The following is a 13,460-nucleotide window of genomic DNA, read 5'->3' on the forward strand; positions in this document are numbered from 1 at the left end:
TTTTGAAGCAGTTATTGATTCAGTGCAGGAAACAGGGTTGGAGTCATAGAGATGGACAGCACGGAAACAGACCCTTTGGACCATGTCAACCAGATATCCTAACCGACTCCAGTCCCATTTGCCAGCACTTGGCCCATACCCCTCCAAACCCTTCCTATTCATATACCCATCCAGATGCCTTTTAAATGTTGCAATTGTACCAGCCTCCACCACTTCCTCTGGCAGCTCATTCCATACACGTACCACCCTCTGCACGAAAACGTTGCCCCTTAGCTCCCTTTTATATCTTTCCCCTCTCACCCTAAACCTATGCCCCTCTAGTTCTGGACTCCCCCACCCCAGGGGAAAGCCATTGCCTATTTACCTTACCCATGCCCCTCATGATTTCAGTCGGTTATTGTGGAGTTCTGCAGATTGTCTTGGGCATTCACATTCACCCCTCAACCAAAGTCACAAAAACTGATATTCTGTTCCTGGGAGCTTGTTCTTCTGCCAGTCAAGTTTTAAGTCATTGTTAAGCAGAGGTATTCAAGCAAAGAGAAATGGGGCCACTGTTTAGATAATGAATGATAGGACAGCATGGAGGGGCTGAATGGCCTACTGCTGTGTCATTATGACCCCCCACCACCCTTTGCTTTTATATAAAGTGAAATGGTATGAAGAATAGCAATTTCTCCCCCCCCCCCCCCCCAGCAGCACACGTTCTTTGCACAGTATCAGCACAGGTCAATGTTGTAGGGGTGTGGAGTGTTATTGCACAGGTCTGGGTTGGAGAGTGAGTGGAGTTTCCCGGGATAGCGGCTGGTCGGCCACCCACCCCAGCTTCCAGCCGGACGGCCTGGATGGATGGAGCAGGAGGACGAGGCCGCCGCTCCCCGGGACAAGGCGGACGCGGAGGCGGCGGCGGCGGCGGCGGCAGCAGCAGCCGCCAAATCCGCCCGGCTCGACATGAGCCACGGCTTCGTCCGCCACATCCGCCGTAACCAGATCGCCAGGTTGGTGAGGGGGGAAGGGGGGAAGGGGGGGGGGGGGGGGAGAGAGGAGGCGGTTGCCGTGCCAACCGGAAGGGGCGGTAGATACACCGAAGCGGAGTGATGATTGATAGCCCGGCTGGCCAACCAGATGGCGGGGTGTCCGCCACCCCCGCTCTGATTGACAGCGGCTCCGCCATTGGGAGGTAGGGGGCCTCGAGGGGTGCCCAATCAGGGAGAGGACAGGGATGGATGATGGTCGCGTGTGGGTGATTGAAGGCACGCTCGACCAACTGCCCTCTGTTCTGATTGACAGGGGTTCCACCAATGGGAAGAACGATCCTCTCGAGGTGACCAATTAGAGGGAGGATGGGGGGCTGTCGCATGTGGTTGATTGGCAGTCGCTCGGCCAACCAAGGAATGGTAATCCCATCCTCCTCTATGACTGACCAATGGGAAGGAGAGTCCCCTCAGGATGGCCAATCAGGGAGAGGTTTCGGCGCGGTGACCGTCCCTTCACGCTGATTGACGGCCCGCTCGGCCAACCAGGAGGGAGGGGCCCCGCCCTCCCTTGTGATCGACAGCGGTTCCGCAATGGCAAGGTGGAGTCCCCCGGTGATAACCAATGGGAAGAGTTGTCTTGTTGGTGATTGACAGCCGGCTCCGCCCTCACCGCTGGTTGACACCGCTTACGCCAATGGGAAGGAGGAACCCCTCGGGCTGACCAATCGGGGCGTGGAGGGGGCGGGGTGGCCAGCTGCTTGTGTCGGATTGACAGGCATTCCAGCCAACGGGGAAGCGCCGTCCCCTTTGATTGACAGTGGTTTCGCCAATGGGATGAAGAGGTTCAGTTTATTTCTGGGTTTTGTTTTTAAATGGGCCCAATATTGGCTCCACCTCAGCAAGTTGCAGCCAATCCCTCCGTTCCAATCCCGCCCTCTCTACCCTATCTACTCAGATGATCCAACTTCTAAAATATATATTTGCACACCGCCCTGGCCCAAGGGATCCGGAGGTTTGACCAAGGAGATTTTGGGCCAGTTTTCTTGGGAAAGAGGCGCATAATTCTTTGGAATTTGTGTCAAATGTAGACAGGACGGTTGAAAAGGCACTTGGCACACTTGCCTCCCATTGCTCACTCCTTTTGAGTGAAGGATTCGCATTGGGGTTGTACAGGACATTGGCGACGCCTCGTCTGGGGAGGGGGAACTGTGTCCAGTTCTGGTCGCCCTGTCATCGGAAGCAGGTTATTAAGCTGGGGAGGGTTCAGAAGAGATTTACCAGTGTGTCGCAGAGGATAGAGGGTTTGAACCATAAGGAGAGGGTGGATAGGCTGGAATGTAAGGGTGAACTTAGGGATGCGGATAAGCTGAGTGGCAGGTATCTTTTCCCTCAGGTAGGGGATTTCAAGACTTAGAGAGGCATATTTTTAAGGTGAGGGGGAAAAGATTTCAAAACGATCCGAACGGCAATTTTTTTTTAACACAGAGAGCGGTTTGTGGAATGAACAGGAAGTGGACAGAGTTACAACATTTAAAAGACAGCTGGATAAGTGCATGAATAGGAAAGGTTTGGAGGGATATAGGCCAAACGCGGGCAGGGTGGGACTAGTTTGGTTTGGGATTGCGGTCGACACGGACTGGTTGGGCCGAAGGGTCTGCTTCCGTGCTCTACAGCTCTTAAGAGATGAATGGGAGAAGATTTGGCAGGTGTGCTCATAATCGTCGGAGCGGAAGGCGAGGGAAAGGTATACTCGTTGGCGCAGAGGGAAAGCCGACCACAGGGAACAGACTTAAGATGATTGGCAGAAAGGTGCAATGATGACAGGAGGAAATGCTTTTGCCGTAGCGAGCGGTCACTATCTGGAATGCACTGGTAGAGAGCTTGGTGGAGGCAGGTTCAAGTCGCGGTCTTCCAAAAGAAACTGGAAAGGAAGAATGTGTCGGGTTTAAGGGTCGAAGCCAGGGCTCGGGGCACTGGGACAGTTGCTCCTGAGCAAAACCAGCACAGGCAGGCGTTTTGAGTTATAGGTGAGGATCCTATCAGCTTATGCTGATCTGACTGGGGATGCTGGTGACTTTGCAATCATCTCACCAAGCATGAAACAGCCCCTCAGTTCCCTCAGCTACGCAGAGGTGTACTGGGTGGTCACTAGGAGGCACCAAGGGTCAGAGGGAGCTTGGTGTACATATACACCGGTCCCTTAAGGTGGCAGGACAGGGTTTTAAAGTGATTCAGAAGGATTATGGGATACTTGCCTTCGTTAACCGAGACAGAGTTTAAGAACAGGGGAGGTTTGGCTGGGAGCTGTACGCAACGTGGGTGAGGCCACACAGCGAGAGTGTTGCGGGCAATTCTGGCATCCACATTACAGGAGGGATGGGATAGCACTGGGAGAGAGGGGAGGGGACAGAGGGAGATTGACCAGCACTCTTGGGACGGCTGGAGAGTTTCAGTTCTTGAAGAGAGATTGGCGCAGGCTCGGTGTGGTTTTCCTTAGAGCTGCGGAGATGGAGAGGGGAGATGATCGAGACGGATAGGATGGTGAAGGGTATCGATGGGGTAGACAGGAAGGAAGCTTTGCCCCTTGGTGGAGGGATCAGTCACCCGGGGGTGGGGGGGGGAGCGGGGAGGGAGATGGGTAGATTTAAGGAAAGAGGCAGGACGGTCAAAGAGGGAACGTGAGGAATTTCCCTCAGAGGCTGGTGGGGAACCTAGTACTCGCTCCCTGTAAGGGGGTTGGTGGGGGGGGGGGGGGGGAGGGGGGAAACCGAACCCCTTATCACTTTGAAGGAGGATTTAGGTGGGGCACTCACTGTGCCAAGGCTATGGGGCACATGCTGGGGAAACAGGACTTAGGACAGCAAGGTGGTTGGCACAGACGCGATGGACCAAAGAGCCTTGCTTTGTGCTGGGAAACCTGTAATTCTTCGCTGCTTTATGTACGACATTGAAGATCCGTCAGGACAGATGCCCGTCTCCCGGTTCAGGTGGGAAATGTAGTCCCTGCGATTTGGCTGTTTGGTTGGTTGGTTTCAGTGCCAGGGCATTCAGTGGGTTGAACCTGTCACGCCGACAGAGGCGACGCTGAATCCGAGGGGTCGGGAGGCGCAACAGGGTATTTCAACCACGGGAGCGTGATGTTCAAACTCCGGAGGGAAGCTGGGGGGAGGCGAGGATTAAGACCAAAGAACATTCCAGAACAGGAACAGCCCTCCTGCGCCGATCCAGATCCTCCATCTAAACCTGTCGCCTATTTTCTAAGGGTCCGTAGCCCTCTGCCCATTCCTGGATCTGTCTAGATACATCTTAAATGACGCTAACGTGCCCGCCTCTACCACCTCCGCTGGCAACATGTGCCAGGCACCCACCACCCTCTGCGTGAAGAACTTTCCACACAATATCTCCCTTAAACCTTTCCCCTCTCACCTTGAACCCATGAACCCCAGTAATTGAGTCCCCCTCACTCTGGGGAAACAGCTTCTTGCTATCCCCCCTGTCTACACCTCTCATGATTTTGTAGACCTCAATCAGGTTTCCCCCTCAACCTCCGCCTTTCCAATGAAAATAATCCTAATCTCCTCAACCTCTCTTCATAGCTAGCGCCCTCCATACCAGGGCAGCATCCCGGTGAACCTCCCCTGCGCCCTCTCCAAAGCGTCCACATCCTTTTGGTAATGTGGCGACCCAGAACTGTAGGCAGCATTACAAACGCAACCGAAGCAAAGTCCGATACGACTGTAACACGACTGGCCAGCTCTGAAGCATTACTGCCAGTCAACAGAGAATCGTAGAGTCATAGAGATGTACAGAAACAGACCCTTCGGTCCAACCCGTCCATGCCGACCAGATATCCCAACCCAATCTAGTCCCACCTGCCAGCACCCAGCCCATATCCCTCTAAACCCTTCCTATTCATATACCCATCCAAATGCCTCTTAAATGTTGCAATTGTACCAGCCTCCACCACATCCTCTGGCAGCCCATTCCATACACGTACCACCCTCTGCGTGAAAACGTTGCCCCTTTGGTCTCTTTTATATCTTTCCCCTCTCACCCTAAACCTATCTCCTCTAGTTCTGGACTCCCCCACCCCAGGGAAAAGACTTTGTCTATTTATTCTATCCATTGCCCCCTCATGATTTTATAAACCTCGGTAGAGGTCACCCCCTCAGCCTCCAACACTCCAGGGAAAATAGCCCCAACCTATTCAGCCTCTCCCTATAGCTCAAACCCTCCAACCTCCTTGTCAATCTTTTCTGAACATCCTTCCGATAGCAAGGAGACTAGGATTGCAATGGCCGAACCAATGTCCTGTACAGCCGCGACATGACCTCCCATTTTGTTTTCCCAGAGACGATTACGACAGGGAGGTGAGACAGGCGAAGGAGAGGCAGAAGAAGAGGCAAACGCCAGCTCCAGTCCGTCCCCGCAAGCCTGACCAGCAAGTGTACCACCCGCGCCGCAAGAGTAAGTGCCGCTTCTCGATGACGGGCACTGCCATCTGGAACGGGGTGGTGTGGGTAAATGCAACACATCATCAAAAGAAATCGCGTTACGGGAGTGGGGGGGGGGGGCTTTACAAAATAAAAATGTGGCACCGAATACTACGAGGAGGTACCAGGTTTGCAAATTTGGAGAAGATTTGTGGATCAGGTTGTAAGTTTGCTGGCTGAGCTGGACGGTCTGTTCTCAGACGTTTCGTCACCGTGCTCGGTAACATCGTCAGTGAGCCTTTGGTGAAGCGCTGCCCTGCTTTCGTTGATGTGTCTTGGTCTCTGCTGTTGGGCGATTACCGTCTTTCCCAAAGGCTGGTAAATGGTCCATCAGTAAACAGTCGAGGGAGAGGCCAGACGGGCTGGGGCTGTTTTTTTTCCCTGGAGCATTGGAGGCTGTGGGGGGGGGTGACCTCATCAAACAATGAAGGGTATGGATCGGCTAAACAGACAAGGTCGTTTTCCCCTGGGGGAGTCCAGAATGAGAGAGGCATAGGTTTAGGGTGAGAGGGGAAAGACGTAAAAGGGACCTAAGGGGCAACTTTTTCACACAGAGGGTGGTACGTGTATGGAATGAGGTGGCAGAGGAAGTGGTGGAGGCTGGTCCAATTGCGACATTTAAAAGGCATCTGGATTGGGACATGGATAGGAAGGGTTTGGAGGGATATGGGGCCAAGTGCTGGCACCTGGGACTAGATTAGATTGGGATATCTGGGTCGGCATGGGCGAGTTGGACCGAAGGGTCTGTTTGCGTGCTGCACATCTCTGTGACTCGAGGATTTGGACCCCCATTTACTAACCTCTGAGAAAATGAACCAGGAAAGGTGTCCCCCCACCCTTCAGACATCGCCAGAAAGCGGGACAGGACATGTGCGCTTCACCGGAGTCTCCCTGACGAGCGTGGTGACGAAACGTCTGCGACCAAACCTGGCCCGAGCAAGCGGACGAACCTGGAGTTATCTGGTGGTGTGACCGAAACGCCCCTGGCCAAGGATGCGGGGGAGGGGGCGGGGCGTGAGAAGAGGCAAGCAAGACGAAAGGGAGGAGGGCCGAAACCGCTCGAAGCGTGCGGGGGGAGGGGGGGGGGGGGCGCAATTAGAACGGTGGAGACATCACTGGATGAGGGAGTGCAGCCGGTGGAATTTGAATCCCATTCACGAGAAAACTCAATTCTCGGAATTGAAAGCGAGTCCCAATCCCACCCCCGATCGTGGATTTCCTGTCGCTGGTATTAACAACCCGTCTGGTTCACCCATTTTCCCTCGGGAAGATAAATCTGCAGCGAAGCTTTCGATTCTTAACTGCTGTCAGGGCGAGTGTTTCAGGCGCACGCCCTTCATTGGGAATCAAGATGCCTGAAGCGTCGATTCGCCCGCTCCTCGGGTGCTGCCCGACCCTTGAACTCTCCAGCACCTGCGCGTTCCCCAAGCGAGGGATGACCCTCCCGTCCCCTCGACCGAAATGCAAAGGAGTCCTGGCCTTTGAGGGACCAGATTGGGTTGGGTCTGTTTTCGTGCTGTCCATCTCGATGACTCTTAACATCCTGACCAAGCGAGGCGGCAGCCATATGAGGTGTTGGCGAGAGCACATCTGGAGTCCGGTGTCCACTTTTGGCCTCCGTACTTGAGGAAGGACGCGGGTCCCACACTGGAGACAACTCAGAGGAGGTTCACCAGGTTGATTCCTGGGATGAAATGGCTGCCGAATTGTTTGTGCTTGTCCTCACCGGGATTGGGGGAGGGTTTCTGATATACAAAACTGAAAGGTGGATGTTGAACAGACGTTCCCCACCCCCCCCAGGCGGCACAGTCTCAAACAACAGGAGACAGAGTGAGAGGAGGGAGCTGAGGGAGCAGTGGTTTCTCTCAGAGAATCGTGCATCTGTGCCCTGGTGGAGACAGAAGCAATTGTCAGCTTCCAGCAGGAGATGAATAGCTTTCTGATGAAAAGCAGGATAAGGGGCTAATGGGGCAGGAGAGCGGGGGTTGAGACCAGGAGAGGATCACGGTCATGGGGCGACACAGTGGCTCAGCAGTTAGCACTGCTGCCTCATGGCGCCAGGGACCCAGGTTCGATTCCAGCCTCGGGTGACTGTCTGTGTGGAGCGTGCACTTTCTCCCACATGTCTGCGTGGGTTTCCTCCAGGTGCTCCGGTTCCCTCCCACAATCCAAAGATGTGCAGGTTAGGGTGGATTGGCCGTGCTAAATTACCCATAGTGTTCAGGGATGTGCAGGTTAGGGTGGATTGACCGTGCTAAATTACCCATAGTGCTCAGGGATGTGCAGGTTAGGGTGGATTGGCCGTGCTAAATTACCCATAGTGCTCAGGGATGTGCAGGTTAGGGTGGATTGGCCGTGCTAAATTACCCATAGTGCTCAGGGATGTGCAGGTTAGGGTGGATTGGCCATGCTAAATTACCCATAGTGTTCAGGGATGTGCAGGTTAGGGTGGATTGGCCGTGCTAAATTACCCATAGTGCTCAGGGATGTGCAGGTTAGGGTGGATTGGCCGTGCTAAATTACCCATAGTGTTCAGGGATGTGCAGGTTAGGGTGGATTGGCCATGCTAAATTACCCATAGTGCTCAGGCATGTGCAGGTTAGGGTGGATTGGCCGTGCTAAATTACCCATAGTGCTCAGGGATGTGCAGGTTAGGGTGGATTGACCGTGCTAAATTACCCATAGTGTTCAGGGATGTGCAGGTTCGGGTGGATTGGCCGTGCTAAATTACCCATAGTGCTCAGGGATGTGCAGGTTAGGGTGGATTGGCCGTGCTAAATTACCCATAGTGCTCAGGGATGTGCAGGTTAGGGTGGATTGACCGTGCTAAATTACCCATAGTGTTCAGGGATGTGCAGGTTCGGGTGGATTGGCCGTGCTAAATTACCCATAGTGTTAGGTGCATTAATCAGAGGGAAATGGATCTGGGTGGGTTACTCTTCGGAGGGTCAGTGTGGGCCGAAGGGCCTGTTTCCACACTGTAGGGAATCTAATCTAATGTCAAACGGGGGCTGAATTCCCTACTCCCGCTCCTTTGTTCCCAAGGATTGAATGTCTTCCTTCGGGGGGGGGGGGGGACGCGAATCTGTGGAATTCTTTCCCGCCGCGGCTGGGTGGTGAAGCCTGTTGCAGGGACGAGGCAGTTAGATGTTTCACCACGGAAGGGGGGGGGAATTGATGCGCCGGTTCCCTTTTCTAGACGGAGTGGAGTATTCTTCGGGCTTTGAGTGCGAGGAGTCCAACGAGAGCAGCTCAGGGACCGACCAGGAGCCGCCGGCGATGGAGCACCGCAGCACCGAGCTCTTCTGCCTGGATTACCAGGCGGACGACAAAATCGTCACCTCGGTGGTCATTCACCAGGTGAGTCGGAGGCGCGGCGGTGGGGTGGGGGGGGGGGAGAGCGCGAGGCCGCCCTCTGCTGGGCACCGAGTGGGATCTCGGTCTCCCAGCGACCGGCTCTGTTACCCCCCCCTCCCTCCCCACCGCTGTGGATAAAACAGCAAAGGTTCTGAGAGCGGAGGGAAGGGGAGGGTCCTGAATCTGAGGGACGCTTTACCATTGCGTCGCGAACTGTATTCAAGGCCCAGATAGACTTTAAATCGGGAAACAGTGGACTTCGAGCCCTATCCAGCACAGAAACAGACCCTTCGGTCCAACCCGTCCATGCCGACCCCAGATATCCCAACCCAATCTAGTCCCACCTGCCAGCACCCGGCCCATATCCCTCCAAACCCTTCCTATTCATATACCCATCCAGATGCCTCTTAAATGTTGCAATTGTACCAGCCTCCACCACATCCTCTGGCAGCTCATTCCACACACGTACCACCCTCTGTGTGAAAAAGTTGCCCCTTAGGTCTCTTTTATGTCTTTCCCCTCTCACCCTAAACCTATGCCCCTCTAGTTCTGGACTCCCTGACCCCAGGGAGAAAAGACTTTGTCTATTTACCCTATCCATGCCCCCTCATAATTTTGTAAATCTCTATAAGGTCACCCCTCAGCCTCCGACGCTCCAGGGAAAACAGCCCCAGCCTGTTCAGCCTCTCCCTATAGCTCAAACCCTCCAACCCTGGCAACATCCTTGTAAATCTATTCTGAACCCTTTGAAGTTTCACAACATCTTCCCTGAAACAGGGAGACCAGAACTGCTCGCAATATTCCGACAACGGCCGAACCAAAGCCCTGTACAGCCGCAACATGACCTCCCAACTCCTCCATTCATTTTATTTTAACGAAGCCAAGAGAGCCTGTTCTGATCGGGAAGAGGCAGTCGGAGCTCGTGAAAGGTTAACTGGGTAAATATTCCAAAAGGGTTCTTGTGTTGATATCGCACTCTTCATGCAGCCCACCTCACAGCACTGTTGGTGCAGTGCTCCTTAACGCTGGTACGATCACGGCAGCTAGCCTGCGCTAAGCTAACTCCCTCAGACAGCAGTGCGCTAGTGACCAGACCAGGTGTTCCCTGCAGTGTTGGTTGAGGGATAGCTATTAATCGGGACGCCAGGGATAACTCCTGTGCTCCCACTGTCAGGCAGATGTGGCCTCAGTCTGAACGGTGACAACTCTGACACTGATCAGGGTGGGACTTGAAGCAGGAGCTCCGCGATTCAGAGACAAGAACGGAACAGATTGCACACAGAGGCCAGGGCGCGCACACGCATTTATACACGCACTTGCACAGCCATACACACACACACACACACAGACATAGACACACACACACTACTCATACGCATGCAGACACACTTATACACAGACAAACACACATGTATAGATACACAGACACAGATGTACAGGCACATACACACACTTCCACGTGTACAGACGCACATACACTCACACACACAACAAACACATGTACAGACACACAACCACATACAGGCACACAAACACATGCCCACAGGCACACACGCACACAGAAACACACATAAACACAGACCCAGATACATGTGCACAGACAAACACATGCGTACAGAGACACACACACAGACCCAGATACACATGCACACGCAGACATACACACATACAGACACACGCACAGATGTGCAGACACATATACACACACACTCGCACATGCACAGACACACATACACATACAGACACACAGATACTCACGCACTTACAGACACATATACACATATACTCGCACACGTACGGAGACGCACAGACACAAACACCCACGTACAAATACACACATACAAGCACATGCCCACACACACACCCACGCACACATACGGATACACGCACATACAGACAACACTCACATACACATACTCAGACACACGCGCACACATACGTATACATACACACAGACAACACACGCACATACTCAGACATGCACACACACACTCAGACACACGCACACAGACAACACACAGACAGCACTCACACACATATACTCAGACACACGCACACATACGCACTCAGACACACACGCACACATTCACAGACAGCACACACACACACATACTCAGACACACGCACATACATACAGACAACACACACACATACTCAGACACACACACACACAGAGCCAGCTAGCACAAGCCAGCTGGGCCGAATAGTCACCTTCCCTGAAAGGGCGAAGAAAGTGTGGAAGTGCACAGAAAGCAGTGAACCTGTTCCTTTCGTTCCTCTCTCCATGCAGGGCGACGATCCCAGGATCGTGGCCGAAAAGATCGGGAGTAAGAACAGCCTGGAGCCTCTGATGAAAGAAGCCCTGAGACTGCGGATTCAGGAGGAGATCGAGAAGAGGACCTCGAAGCGTTGAGCGGCCCCACCTCAGACACAGCCGGCGCTCGGGTTGTTCCTTGGTACTTTTCAATGTCTTTGTGCGGTTTCTTTTCCCCAGCTCCAGAGTGAGGTGTGGAACGATTCAAGGGCCCTGCTGGGGAGGGGGTGGGGGTGGTCGGGGTGTGTGCTGCAGCAACTTGACCGAGAACCGAGGGAACGGGAAAGCGAGGGCGACTTTGAATTTCTGTAGTTAGACAACAGCCATTGTCCAGTGGGAGTGTGCCACACTGGATAGGCCTTGAATACTAGTTCCGCAATTCGCTGTGCTCAGTGTTAAACAAGAGAAACCTGACAGTACGCCGTTAATTCACGAATGATGAGCAAGTTTCACTTGTTAAAGTCCTCCACCAGTGCCAATATCGTGGGAGCGGGACACCCCATTTCTCAAAGAAAGCAGCAGCTAGAGTTTCCACGTTATCCCCTTCCACGTGGCGTTGGAAAGCAAGGGAGTCACAATCCTGGTTCACCTTTCTTCGATGGCCGACTGCAAGAATATGGAAAGCGAGCCGACCCTCACCTTGAATGCCGTGTAGAATTGGTGCATAGTAAGGGACGGCCATCTGCAATCAGCTGGGGGGGGGGGGGGGGGTGGCCAGAATAACTCTGCCCAGTGTTTCGGTTCAAAACCCACTTGGCCACAGAACGGTTTTGTTGTCGAATCTTTCAATAGTGTTTGGTTTGACGCTCCTGTCCCTGGGTGCCATCCCTCACCCACAAGGTCAGGGCGAAGGAAATACTCCCGACTTGGTTGTGGTTTTTCAAGAGTTAGCCGTGTTTTGGTTTGGTTGCGGTAGATTTGGACCCTGGCTGTGTCCATAAAGTGGTTCTTGTGAGTGTTCCTGTTCTGCTATGTGTCAAATAAACTTTGTATGTTTTTAAAAGGGTCTGCGTGTTCCTGTGGCTTTAGGTCCAGATATCCTGTCCCAACACACTCGAAGCCCACATTCTGTTGAGGTTAACACTCAGGAACTCCTCACTGAGACCTCAACTCTTTTATCCCCAGACTCAGTGTTGCAGAATAATAAATTGGATTTATATTCTCCTGCACACAAGGCTTACGCTTTTTCTCTTTTATTTGAATGATTTTAGATGTGAACATTGGAGGTATAGTTAGTTAGTTTGCAGATAGAGATGTACAGCACGCAAACATACCCTTCGGTCCAACCCGTCCATGCCGACCAGATATCCCAACCCCATCTAGTCCCACCTGCCAGCACCCGGCCCATGTCCCTCCATACCCTTCCTATTCAGATACCCATCCAGATGCCTCTTAAATGTTGCAATTGTACCAGCCTCCACCACATCCTCTGGCAGCTCATTCCATACACGTACCACCCTCTGTGTGAAATAGTTGCCCCTTAGGCCTCTTTTATGTCTTTCCCCTCTCACCCTAAACCTATGCCCCTCTAGTTCTGGACTCCCCCTCCCCAGGGGAAAGACTTTGTCTATTTACCCTATCCATGCCCCCTCATAATTTTGTAAACCTCTATAAGGTCACCCCTCAGCCTCCGACACTCCAGGGAAAACAGCCCCAGCCTGTTTAGCCTTTCCCTGTAGCTCAAACCCTCCGACCCTGGCAACATCCTTGTCAATCTTTTCTGAATCCTTTCACAACATCTTTCCGATAGGAAGGAGACCAGAATTGCACGCAATATTCCAACAGTGGCCTAACCGATGTCCTGTACAGCCGCAACATGACCTCTCAAATTCCTCCTCAACTTTGGTTGAAATCTGCCCCCCCCCCCTCTCATTTTGAGGCTGTTCCCCCTAGTTCTAGTTTCAGTGGGAACAACCTCCCTGCTTCTATCTTATCTATTCCCGTCATCATTTCATAAGGTTCGACAAGATGCCCCCCCCCCCCCCCGCCACCCTCATTCTTCTGAGTTCCAGCGAGTACAGTCCCAGTCTACTCAGTCTCTCCACATAAACCAAATCCTGTGGAGGACTCTGGTCTGAGGTGTTTGCCCTCCAGAAGGCAGTTAAAAACAAAAGATTATCCACATACGGGGAACGTTCGCTTTTGGAAAGACAAGATTTTACGATGTCCTCATTGACATTTTCAGATGACTCACAAAATCAACACAACAGATCATGAGCAAAACCAACGTAGTGTACAAAATCCCATGCAAGGACTGCGCAAAACTCTACATAGGACAAACAGGAAGACAGCTAACGGTCCGCATCCATGAACACCAACTAG

At 53.0% G+C, this 13,460-nt stretch overlaps 1 protein-coding gene across 1 annotated transcript; it reads left to right on the forward strand.

The window, feature by feature from the left end:
- The first annotated feature begins 842 nt into the window (after positions 1-842).
- cunh2orf68 (chromosome unknown C2orf68 homolog) lies at positions 843-12,144 on the forward strand. Its single transcript, XM_043681638.2, has 4 exons — positions 843-995; positions 5,326-5,441; positions 8,667-8,827; positions 11,115-12,144. Exons 1-4 carry the CDS (start codon positions 847-849, stop codon positions 11,235-11,237), a joined length of 549 nt encoding a protein of 182 aa, XP_043537573.2. The 5' UTR covers positions 843-846; the 3' UTR covers positions 11,238-12,144.
- The last annotated feature ends 1,316 nt before the right edge of the window (positions 12,145-13,460 follow it).

Source organism: Chiloscyllium plagiosum, unplaced genomic scaffold, assembly GCF_037043375.1.
Source record: "Chiloscyllium plagiosum isolate Xiang-an unplaced genomic scaffold, Cpla_swu_hap1 HiC_scaffold_48, whole genome shotgun sequence".
NCBI lineage: Eukaryota > Metazoa > Chordata > Chondrichthyes > Orectolobiformes > Hemiscylliidae > Chiloscyllium > Chiloscyllium plagiosum.